The sequence below is a fragment of the Myotis myotis genome, unplaced genomic scaffold (assembly GCF_014108235.1).
Source record: "Myotis myotis isolate mMyoMyo1 unplaced genomic scaffold, mMyoMyo1.p scaffold_m19_p_7, whole genome shotgun sequence".
Lineage (NCBI taxonomy): Eukaryota > Metazoa > Chordata > Mammalia > Chiroptera > Vespertilionidae > Myotis > Myotis myotis.
In genome coordinates this window covers 92655285-92667800 of record NW_023416379.1, presented here as the reverse complement: position 1 = coordinate 92667800, position 12516 = coordinate 92655285, and the positions used below count along the sequence as shown (strand labels likewise).

General features: G+C 40.3%; 1 protein-coding gene across 7 annotated transcripts in view; it reads right to left on the bottom strand.

Moving 5' to 3' along the window:
* FKBP5 (FKBP prolyl isomerase 5) overlaps positions 1 to 12516 on the bottom strand; it is a 118943-nt gene that overhangs the window by 34414 nt on the left and 72013 nt on the right. For all 7 annotated transcript variants that reach the window (XM_036317841.1, XM_036317839.1, XM_036317842.1 and 4 more), the window contains 2 exons: positions 4052 to 4194; positions 2692 to 2806 (listed from right to left, as the gene is read on the bottom strand). In XM_036317841.1, coding sequence (XP_036173734.1) covers positions 2692 to 2806; positions 4052 to 4194 — 258 coding nt within the window. The remainder of the gene's footprint in view (positions 1 to 2691; positions 2807 to 4051; positions 4195 to 12516) is intronic.

Below are 12516 nucleotides of genomic sequence, written 5' to 3'. Positions count from 1 at the left end.
TATTCCTACCATCTTATTTTAGGTTTTCTATATAAATTTTGTTATTTTTCTTTTATTACTTTTGCTAGATTTATACAATTTTTCTTGATCCTCTACTTCCCTACTCCCTTTTGGGTGGATGTGTAAGTTCTACATGCTATTCTTACTAGTATCTAGCATTAATTTTATTTTAATATGGCCTTACCGGCTTCAGCCTGGGAGCAAAAGCCAGTCAGACCCTAGAGTAGGAATTCTCAATCCCTGGCTGCAAACTACAATCACTAGGGGAGTTAAAAACAAACAAACAAAAAAACAACCACCCCCAAACAACACACACACACACACACACTGTGCCTGAGGAGTTCCATCCTTTGGGGTTTGAATCTTTTGTTTAACTGGTCTGGGCTGAAGCTTGGGCATCAGAATTTTAAAAGCTCCCCAGGTAATTCTAAATTCAGTCAAAGAACTACTCCATTAGAGGTTTACTGGCCCAGCTGTTCCATATTGTTTTATAACAACCCTGAGGATTGCCCCATAGCCTGCTTCGGCTCCCTCACACCAGCTGCCTGTGGGCTTGGAGTTCTGCCCAAGCTTGAGAAGAACTGCATGTACCTCTACAGAGGTCTTCTCTACACCTGTTTTGGGTTGAGTTTCCCAACCCTAGTTTCCATCAGTCCAGTTTCATCTAGTTTACATATTCCAGAATTTTCATAATTTCTGATTCACTTCTTGTATTCTTCCTGGATTCCAGCACTAACTAATGTGGATTTCTTCCTCTTCTATTTGCAATAATTCCTCCTCTCTCACTTCAGTGGGGTTTGGAGAGGAAAAGGAGGTGAGAGGAAAGGGTACTCCAACAATCTGAATCCCGGAAACCACTCTAGAAATTTTCACATTTGAAAATTACTGCCCATTGTCTGCATTCTTTGCATGTGAATGTGGTTGAAAGCACTGCGAGGCACCAGGCAAGAGAGCCACATCCAGCCAGCACCTCCATGTACCAGCCACAAGCACTGAATTTAACAAAGCAGAAGATGGGAGAGACCAGGAGTTGGGAGAAGAGGAGCTGGTGGGCTATTTAGAGCCTTAGGTCAGTCAGACTGGATTTTCTGTGAAAGCAAAGCTTAAAAGTAACAATGTAGTCACTACTGGCAATTAAACTAAAGTGCCATGACTAACAGTCATCATAACAATGTCAATTAGAATACTTTAGAACACAGTGACTATTTTAAAATGGAAAAAGGACAGCATTGAATAAAAATTACAAGATGGTCATCTTAATTGAGGTAAGAAAAATCACACTGGAATAGTGATTGTTAATATACTGAAAATGATTTTCTACCATTCCTATAACTTTTATAAACATTTCGAATTTTATCAAAGAATGTTTAGGGCTAGTGGGACCATAGGAACCAAGAGGTCTACCTGCCTGCATCACTGTATAGGAAGGAAGCTGAAGCTCAGAGAGGTAAGGAGGAGGAGAGAGCCAGCTGAAGCCAGAATCCTATCTCCTGACTCCTGGTCTAGGGATTTCTCCAACGTACATCTGAGCTCTTCTTCATTTAGTCTAAATCTTATTGTGAATGATAACTATCTAAACGCTTCAACTGCAATAGTACAGTAATACTATTTTTACTATTTCCAATTTTAGAACAACTAATTTGGACTAATTTGCCAGACTCATAAAAATGAAATATGGGTCCAAAGTAATATTTGAAAATAAACTATTCTAGTTTACAGTTTTAAATGAACGCTTTATTTTCAAATGGAACTTTTATAATAGTTCATGTTGCCATCCTTGTTTAGTGATTTGATTTTTTTTTTCTTAATGGAAGTAGTCCTGTTTTCTCACACTTCTTTTTGAAGTACTTCAGCTCAATAAATGGCATCTTTCCAAAATGCATGCAAAATGCATTTTCTGAGTAAGGCTCTGTCGGTGATGCTGGAAACAAAAGGATGAAGAAGCTTCTAGTCAAGCACTCACTGTGTACTGAGGAAATGGGCAAATGCTGGTTGCAATGTTAACTGATGAGCAGTACACAATGGTGTACACAATGTGCTCTGGGAGGAAGAATGGCCAGTCATCCAAGACCTCAGTAGTATCCTCACTCTCAACTTAGCAAATGAAAAAATAAAATAGTCTCAGGTCACTCAATAAAAAGCAGACCTTGAACCCAGGTCTCCTGATGTAGAACAGAATGAACACTCTCATCCAATTCTGATCAAGCTTAAATGATAAACTGTTTATCTTGATGACAGCCAGGGACATGGGTTGGAAAGGCCTGAAGGGCATTATAATCTATTACTCTGTTTAGTAACTCCGTACCGGCAATTTAGAAAACTTCTTACTTTTCTTAGGATAATAAATCATACCGTACAAGGTTATTGTGAGGAACATGTAAATAAACATATATGGCAACTAATACAGTTGTTAGCACACCAAGGAGTCCACAGAGTAAGAATTCCCTGATGGGTGGGATATTCTTTTGTTCATTTTGTGAGTTTGTGGAGTCTGGAATAGTACCTGGTATATACATGTTAAGTAAATATTTACTAAATGGAAGCATTATTAAACAAATGTCAAATTTAAACTATTGTTGATATATATTCACTATATTTATTTCTATAAACAAAGTTTAAAAAGAAATCTCCATTTCACCCACATAAATGGAGCCCAACCGTTAGGACTATTTTGCTCTCACATCTGCTTACTTTCTACGGTGGCTCCCTCGTTGGGGTTTGAATAGCCTTCTCCTTTCTGTTTGATTCTTCGGATAATGCCTCCATCTTCAAATAAATCCTCTCCTTTGAAATCAAGGAGCTCAATCTAGAAAGAAGAAAGAAATTTGGCTGAGAAAAGATCAAACAAAGCTAATTTAATATACTTAAAGGGAAGGGCAACCAATTCTTTCATTTTACAAAAATAAAACTGTTTATATTTATCTACGCATCTTAGTTATTGGAAGAGTGGGAAAACAAGAACATTGCACTTTTCAATACCTGGAAAGAACCTTCATGTAATGATAATGTCTGGGACCACATCCTGTGGGGAGCAGAGTAAAGACAGACAGGAAATACTAGGAAAAATGCCTGATGGGCAAAAAGCCAGAACTACAAAGTGCTGGCCGAAAACCATTTTGTCTGACTTGAGACACCACCACTTTTCCATCCCAGATTCATGGAATCCTCTTCCTAAAATGTAAGAATAAATCCTATGAAACCAGGCCTGTAACCACTTAAGGGTGTATTTTACCTAGTTACACTGTTTCAGACATTTATTTCCCCCCTCAATTTTAAAATCAATTTTAGTCAAATGTGTGTAACTCAACACACAATCAATAACATGTTATCACCCCTACTGTGTCTAATGAGATGTTACATTTATAAACCTTATAATATGAAAAAATGCCTTAGAATTTGATTTAGGCCCTTGCCGGTGTGCTTATTGGTTAGAGCATCAGCCTGCACCTTGAAGTGTCACAAGTTTGATTCCTAGTCAAGGGCACCATACCTGGGTTGCAGGTTTGATCCCTGGCCCTGGTCAGGGCACATGTGCGGTGGCAACTAATCGATGTGTATTTCTGACATCGATGTGTCTTTCTTTCTCCCCCCACTTCCATCCCTCCTTTTCACTCTCTCTAAAAATCAATGGAAAAAAATTTGATTTTTAGAGAGAGTGAAATCCTTACCTTTGGGTAAGGATTAAACTAAATAAATACAAAAACCAAAAACTTGATTTAGACACATGTCAACATTTATTTCCCACATTCCATCCTGTCTTCTGGTCAATTTTAGTATGTCATACTCACACTACTGACCAGAACCTTTATTGCTAAGCCTGGTCGCTTGTTTATTTGGATATGATCTTTTTGTGCCAGAGACACATTTCTAAGAAAGCACTGGCACACACCCCTTGGATTTGTGGGAAACAATTCAAAAAGTCAAGCTCTAAAAGAAATAAATTGGACCTCATTCTCAATCGCAAGCTCAGCTCCTCGTTCTACTGCCTGCTGCTTTAGAACCAGCACTAGCAGAGCAGATGCTACCAAGGCAGCATCACACACATACTTGCCTCAAAAAAGAGAGTTGCATTCGAGGGAATTTTGGGGACACTGCCAGCGGAGCCATATGCATATTCTGGTTTGCACAGTAAATGACACACCTCTCCTTTCTTCATGGTAGCCACTCCAATGTCCCATGCCCTGATAACTTGGCCTAAGAGAAAGAAAAAAGTGAGGGGCTGAAACTGCAATTATGTGAGGTATTAAGTTGGTTTGCTGATGTGAGGCTTAGCACAAGTGACTCCATTTTGGACCAGTTGTCTCTCCTTTTTAACAAAAGCTATATATTTTTTTACATATTTTAAAAAAGTAACTGTCATTAACACAAAAGTTGAAACAAATTTCCAATTCTTTACACTACATACTCAGGTAGGAAGGGTTACAAAAGAACTCAGTAAAAGCTACACACTGAGAAATAAATTTATTTTAAAAAAATTTTAGTTTTATTGACTTCAGAGAGGGAGAGAGAGGGAGAAAGAGAGGGAGACGGGGAAGGGGGGAGGGGGGAGAGAGGGGGAGGGGGAGAGAGGGGAGGGGAGGGGAGAGAGAGAGAGAGAGAGAGAGAGAGAGAGAGAGAGAGAGAGAGAGAAATATCCATGATGGGAGAATCACTGATTGGCTGCCTCCAGCACGTCCCACACTGGGGATGGAGCCCGAAACCCAGGGCACATGCCCTGACCAGGAACTGAACTGTGACCTCCTGGCTCACGGGGTGGCGCTCAACCACTGAGCCAGGCCGGCCGGGTGTGCTTTCTATTTTTAAGGCTACCAGAAGATTCCCCCGTGAGGAGGACAAAAGTCTCAATTTCCCAACTGCTCAAAGATTAAGCCTTTGAAAAGTAGCAGTAACATATTCTTTGAACTGTGTCAAGGTTGCAGTTGTTGCTTAATTTATAATTTCAACCATAATAATAAGTGAATATTTTCTAGGTAGAAATGAAACAGAAATAGTATAGAAAATTGAATTTGCCTTGGTCGGCTATCTCAGTTGGTTCAGAGTATTGTCCTGATATACCAAGACTGTAGGTTCCATTCCCAGATAGGGCACATATACGACACAACCAATGAATGCATAAATAAGTGGAATAAAATGATATTTCTCTCAAAATCAACCAATGATATTTTAAAAAAGAAAGAAAATTGAATTTGTCCTAAGGAAGCTTATAATTTAGTTGGGTAGAGAAAAACAACACACAAAAACAACCAGAAAAAGCCCTAGCCAGTTTGGCTCACTGGATAGAGTGTCGACCTGGGGACTGAAGGGTCCCAAGTTTGATTCCGGTAAAGGGCATGTACATTGGTTGCAGGCACATACCCAGTAGGGGGTGTGCAGGAGGCAGCTGATCGATGTTTCTCTCTCATCAATGTTTATAACTCTCTATCCCTCTCCCTTCCTCTCTGTAAAAAATCAATAAAATATAAAAAACAACCAGAAAAGAATAAATTGCATAAAAGAGCCTATGGAACAGACATTTTCTTCAAATTTAGTATGAGGTGGGGGAAAACTGTGGGGTTTTTTTGTTGTTTGTTTTTTAAGAAAAACAAGATGGTATGTGTCCTTTTGTCAAATCACAATTACAAAATTCAGTTTTTTTGCCTAATTCTAGGACACTAAAAGATAATCTTATTGCTCAACTATAGAACTATACTAGGTTATAGAATCATCTTAAAATAAGCAATCTCAAATCCTTTAGGAAACAATAGAAAAATGTAGGTAATTTAAAGGAATAAAATACAAAATTAAGGTGCTATGTCAATAAAAAACTTAAATATTTGAAGTGGGGTCAGGTAAATAATGAAGCCCAGAGGAAGTGAATTCTGAAGAGAGCTGTATCTTGAACTGAGAGCAGTGGTAGGGTATTAGAATAAGGGAAACCCTGTACTAAGGTATGTAAAAGGGAAGGGATAAAGCATTCGAGACTCATGACTTCAGCTTAGTTTTCAGTATGCATTGTAACTTTTCAAAATACCAGATACACTTATTTTAGTTAAAAATTTATATAATATATGCCTATTACTAAAACACATGTAAGAAACAGAGGCCATCCACTTCCTCCTTGTAAGAAGCATTATGTTTATTTTGTATCCTTCCACTGTGTGCTGTTGCTTTTTTGAAAATGAAAAACACAAATGACAGCATACTATACTTTCAGTTTTGAACTGCTTTTTTATTTAATATGTAATAGATGCTCCTCGACTTACGATGGGGTTACATATGGATAAACCCATTCAAAGCTGAAAATATGTCGAAATGCATGTAATGCACCTAACCTACAAAATATCACAGCCTAGCCCAGCCCGTTTCTGCTGACTGTGTAATGCTTCCCTACACTGAAGAAAGTGTAAGGCAAACCTGGGTAAGGCAAGGACCATTGTATCTTGATCTTTCTCTTTCAACAGAAAGAAGGATATGTATTTCAGAGGTCCAAGTACAACCTGCTTAAGTCTCAGACTGCTTGGATCTCAATACCAAGTCTACCCCTTACTTGTGCAAGTTATTTAATTTCTGTGCCTCATTTTCCTCATCTGCAAAATAATAATAGATGCTAATACCTGCCATAATAATAGTAATACCTGCCATAAAGCTATTACAAGAATTATCAAATATGTCAAATGCATGGCAAAGTGCATATAATATGTACTTAATAAAGGGTAACATCATTACCACTGTCGTGAATACAAACAGACCAACCTTGCTCTCAGTGGCTGCAGCACTCCAGTCACTCTCCTATTGGGAAACACAGGACCAGCAGCACTCTGATAAGGACATTTGTCTGTATGTGTTTGCCTACTTTGTGCAAGTTTATTTGGAGAGTGAATGCCCAGAAGTACAAAGGTTATATGTATTTTCAATTTGACGGCTATTGCTCAACTGCCCTTCTAAAATGGCTACGTCAATTTATACGTGCACACATGGTTCTACTGTGAAAACAGCCTAAGCCATCAAAAGCAATGTAAAGGCTGCTGTAACGGCTGCTTTCCTGTCACTGATGCTTTTCAAAGACTATTATGTCTTAGTGTGGGCCACTGAGAACACTTTTTTAAAACTATGAATTGGTATTTTAAGACAAATACCTTACACAGCCCTTCAGAAAACCTTTATATTGTGGGAGTTCTACTGTACATTTGTTCAAGACGTTTAGCTAATTACTGAGGAGCAAAGGTCTCTCTAGGCACTAATACAAAGATGGCCATTCCCTTTTCCTTCTAAAGAACATGCAGTGTCGTGTGGCCAGTGGAAGAGAAAGATAATTGTACTGTTTTTTTCTTCTCCTTTTAAAAACAAAGTGTGGTAAACACTGAAACAGTGTATAAAAAGGGAGCATTTGCCTTGGGGTGAGGGTTGGTGTATCAGCAAAAGCTTATCTCATAGATGGTATGAATGCTAGGCCTTAAGGCTGGAAACAACCTGTCAATTTAACCCACAGGGGCCCCAAGCTAAATAAGTCATGCCTGTGCCTTTACTTTCCTTCTCATCTGAGAACATTACAGCTTCTTGTACTGAATAAAACACGGAGGAAAGAGCCAGAAGGATATGGACACAGGTATGTTTCTAAAGTGGCCAACACTGGGACTCTTTTCATAAGAAGCATTTCCCTGATATAAAAAACACACACATACTCATTATAGAACTCATGGCAAGTATAAAAAAACATAAAGAATACAATAAAAAACCTCTGAAATCTCAGCATCTAGAGTAAACTGTCAATTTCTTGGTTTATTTCCTTCAAATTATACAGGGTGGGGCAAGAGCGGGTTTGCAGTTTTGAGCATGCAAAACAAAGCCTATTCTTATATTATTACTTATTGCATTATTTCCATACAAACAATCATAAACCCACTTTTGCCCACCCTGTATATGTAGACTTTGCATAGTAAATTTTTTTTTAAATGTCTTTATTGATTTGAGAGAAAGGGAGAGGGAGATAGAAACATCAATGATGAGAAAGAATCATTGTCTGACTGCCTCCTGCATGCCCCACACTGGGGATCAAGCCCATAACCCAGGCATGTGCCCTGACTGGGAATTGAACCGTGACCTCCTGGTTCATGGGTGGATGCTCAACCACACAGAACCACACTGGCCAGGCAATACATTTTTACATTCTTAAAATCCTGGTCATAGTTTATTTGGTTTTTATAGTTTGCTCCTTATATTTCATATTATATGAGCTGGTGTTGCACAGTGGTTAAAACGTTGGCCAGCACACCAAAGGGACTCAGGTTCAATTCCCAGTCAAGGGCATATACCTAGGCTTCAGGTTAGATCCCGGCCCCAGTCAGAGTGTGTGTATGAGGCAACCAATCAATGTGTCTCTCTCACATCCATTTTTTTCTCTCTCCCCCTCCCTTCAACTTTCTCTAAAAAAAAAAAAAAAAAAAAAAAAAAAGGAAAAGATCCTGTTGAGGATTAACAAAAAACAAACAAAAATGATAACATAAAAAACACAACTTTTTAAAATTTTTTTTAAATTTTATTTTTTTCCATCACCATTTATCCTCCTATATTCTCTTCCACCTCCACCCTCCCCAGTCACCACACTGTTACCTATGTCCATGAGTTCTTTCTCTTTTATTTTCTCCTTTGTTGCTCAATCCCTCCATGTCCCCTGCCTCCCCACACCCTACCGCCCAGAGCTGTCAGCCTGTTCTTTATCTATGAGTATGTCTCTCTATATTTTTTTAATATATTTTATTGATTTTCACAGAGAGGAAGGGAGAGGGACAGAGAGCTAGAAACACTGATGAGAGAGAAACATTGATCAGCTGCCTCCTGCACATCCCCCACTGGGGATGTGCCCGCAACCAAGGCACATGCCCTCGGCCGGAATCGAACCCGGGACCCCTCAGTTCGCAGGCCGACGCTCTATCCACTGAGCCAAACCAGTTAGGGCGTATGTCTCTATTTTGATTGTTAGTTCATGAAAACATGATTTTTAATAACTATATACTATTTTACCTTTTGGGTATACCATAATTTCATTACTCCCACTAATAAACATATAGGTTGTTTGTATTTATTTATTTTTTACTATTATAAAGTTTTAGTGAACCATTTTTGACCTAAATCCTCACATGACTTTTTTTGCATTGTTAAACATTCTTACCTGACACAATCAAGACTATGATGAGTAGGTTAATTAATTTTTAAAATAATGTTTTAATTTTTCAGTTATAGTTGACATAGACTAGTCTCATGTGTACAACTTAGAGATTAGACATTTAAAATATATTTTTAATTGATTTCAAAGAGGAAGAGAGAGGGCAAGAGAGGTGGAAACATCAATGATGAGAATCACTGATTGGCTGCCTCATGCATGTCCCCATTGGGGATCAAGCCCACAACCCCAACATGGGCCCTGACAGAGAATTGAACTGTGACCTCCTGGTTCATAGGCTGATGCTCAACCATTGAGCTACGCCAACCGGGCTGATTAAACATTTATATAAACTTAAAAAGTGATCCCCGATAAATCTCGTACCTATCAGACACCATACATAGTTATTATATTATTAACTATATTCCTTATGCTATACTTTACATCCCTGAAACTGTTTTTATAGCTGGCAACCCTAATCCTAACTCTAACCTTGCCCCCTTTTCACCCATCTCCCCAAACCTGTCTTCCATCTGGCAACCATCAAAATGTTCTCTGTATCTAAGAGTTTGTTTCTCTCTTGTTTGTTCACTCATTTTGTTTTTAAAGTTCCACTTATATGTGTGATATGGCATTTGTCTTTCTCTTTTAACATAACACTTTCTAGGTCCATCCATGTTACAGATGGAAAGATTTCATTCTTTTTTTATGGCTGAGTAAAATTCCATTACATATATGTACCATCTCTTTATCCATTCATCTATCGATGGATATTTAGTTTGCTTCCATATCTTAGATATTTAAGTAAGGTTGCAATGAACATAGGGATGCATATGTCTTTTCAAATTGGTGTTTTGGGAAATACCCAGAAGTGGAATTAATTGCTGGGTTATTCTTTGTCTCTTGATATATAGCCTTTGTTTGTTTTATTTTATCTGGTATAAGCATTGCTACCCCACATTTTTTGTCTTGTTTTCATTTTCATGAAATGTTTTTCCATCCCTTTACTTCCAGTATAAGTATGTCTTTTGGCCTGAAGTAAGTCTCTTGTAGGCAACATATAAATGGAACTTTTCTTTAAAAAAAAATGTTTATTGCTTTTTAGAAAGAGAAGAAAAGAGAGGGATAGAGAGAAACATTGTTGATCGGCTGCCTCCTGCACACCCCCTACTGGGGATTGAGCCCACAACTGAGCATGTGCCCTGACCAGGAATCGAAGCAGCAACCTTTCAGTGGACAGGATGATGTCCCAAAAAACTGAGCCACACAGGCCAGGGTGCTATCTCCTCTTTTATGTTTCCTATCTCTTTGTTAAAGTTCTCACTGAGTTCAATGAGCATCCTTATAATCAATATTTTGAACTGCACATCTGGTGAATTGCTTGTCTCTCCCGTTCAGTTCTTTTTATGGAGGTTTGTCCTGTTTTTTCACTTGGAACATGTTTCTTTGTCTCTTCATTTTGACAGCCTCCCTGTATTTGTTTCCCTTTTGGCTGAGCTGCTGTATCTCCTGGTCTTAGTAGCAGGTGCCACATGGGGTCCAGTGGTGCAGTCTCCTTAGTCACCTGAGCTGGGTGCTCCAGGTATAGCCTTGTGTGCCCTCCTATTGTAGTTGAGCCTTGATCACTGTTGGCCCAACAAGGAGGGATTGACCCTCAGGCTGACTGGCTGTGAGGACTGACCCTGACTATAGCAGAGGAGCTGCGGTGCAGGGGCTAACCCCACAGAGCAGCATTCGCTTTAGCAAGGCTCTGATGCTTGCCGAGTCAGCCCTTTGGTATGTCATTGTGGAGGTGGTTGGGTTGTGCTCTGGTGTGGTATAAAGCTGACCACTGGGTGTGCTGATTCTGGGATCTCTTGGGAGGTACAGGTCAAGGTCAGCCACTGCCTATGCCCTGGGGCACTTGTATGCGCTCCAAAGTTATCTGCAGATGGCTGCTACTTGTGCTGGGCTTGGAGGTGCCTGGGAGAGGCTAAGCTGTGAACTAAGGCCAGCTGTACTAGTGCCAGGCTTGGTTCTGCTTAGCAAGGAATATGGGGCACACAGGCCAGATGCTGCTGTATAGGGTTTATGAACCTTTGACAGGTTTTGGGAAAGCCTGCTAGTATGGAAAAGCCACTGGAACCAGCTTGGGTGGGCCTGAATGTTGAGTGGGGTGGGGTCTCAGAGAATCACCAGGGCAGGGCAAACAGTATTAGGTATTTTGAGACTCAAGATATAGTGCCCCACTGTGCCTGGAGGGGGACTCTGCAAAGGAATAATAACTTCTGTCAGTACTTCTGTCTAGCAGAAAGCTGCCCCCCAGCTCTAGCCCTTGCCTCAAGGCCAGATGATTCAGTTCCTCCCTGTATGTCCCTGGCACCTTTTGCATTGCTGCCTCAATTCTGGAGCTCAGAGCAAGTGAGCCCCAGTAAGCCTGTGCACTGGTCTCCAGCAGCTTTTTGTCTCCCTCAGTCACAATCCTCGCTCGTTTTCACAGCCGGAAGTCACTGGGACTTCTCTCCCCAGCACTGAAACCCAGGGCGGAGACTCCTTGTTCCTCAGAGGGGACGACCTCCCCAGCTGAGAGTTCCCTCCTGATTTTTAACCGCCACATGTGGGTGTGGGCCAAGCTTGTTCAGTGTCTCCACCTCTCCTAGTCTCAACGTGGCTTCATTCTTTATATTCTCAGCTGTAAGATTTCTATTCAGCCAGGTTTCAGGTGGTCCTCAATGATGGTTGCTCCATAGTTTTGTTGTAATTTTGATGTGGTTGAATGAGAAAGTGAGCATAGCGTTTACCTATGTCATCGCATCTGTATTATTAATATTTTTAAATATATTTTTATTGATTTCAGGGGGGAAAGGAGAGGGAGAGAAAGATAGAAACATCAATGATGAGAGAGAATCATTGATCGGCCACCTCCTGCACACCCCCTAACGGGGATCAAGCCCACAACCAGGCATGTACCCTTGACCGGAATCGAACCCAGGACCCTTTGGTCCGCAGGCTGATGCTCTATCCACTAAGCCAAACCGGCTAGGGCTGTATTATTAATTAAATAAATTATTAGTGTATCATGCCACAAACACTTCTGTTTCCACTTAGTTGCAGAAAAAGTCATCAGAAGAAACACTAGCCGGCAGAGAAGGTTGGACCCACTTGACTCACAATCTTTAGTGAGAAGGTAAGGTGTGATGCTCAAAAAGTCTGCTGGCCCTAACCGGTTTGGCTCAGTGGATGGAGTGTCGGCCTGCGGACTCGAGGGTCCCAGGTTCGATTCTGGTCAGGAGCATGTACCTTGGTTGCGGGCACATCCCCAGTAGGGAGTGTGCAGGGGGCAGCTGATCTGTGTTTCTCTCTCATCAATGTTTCTGGCTCTCTATCCCTCTCCCTTC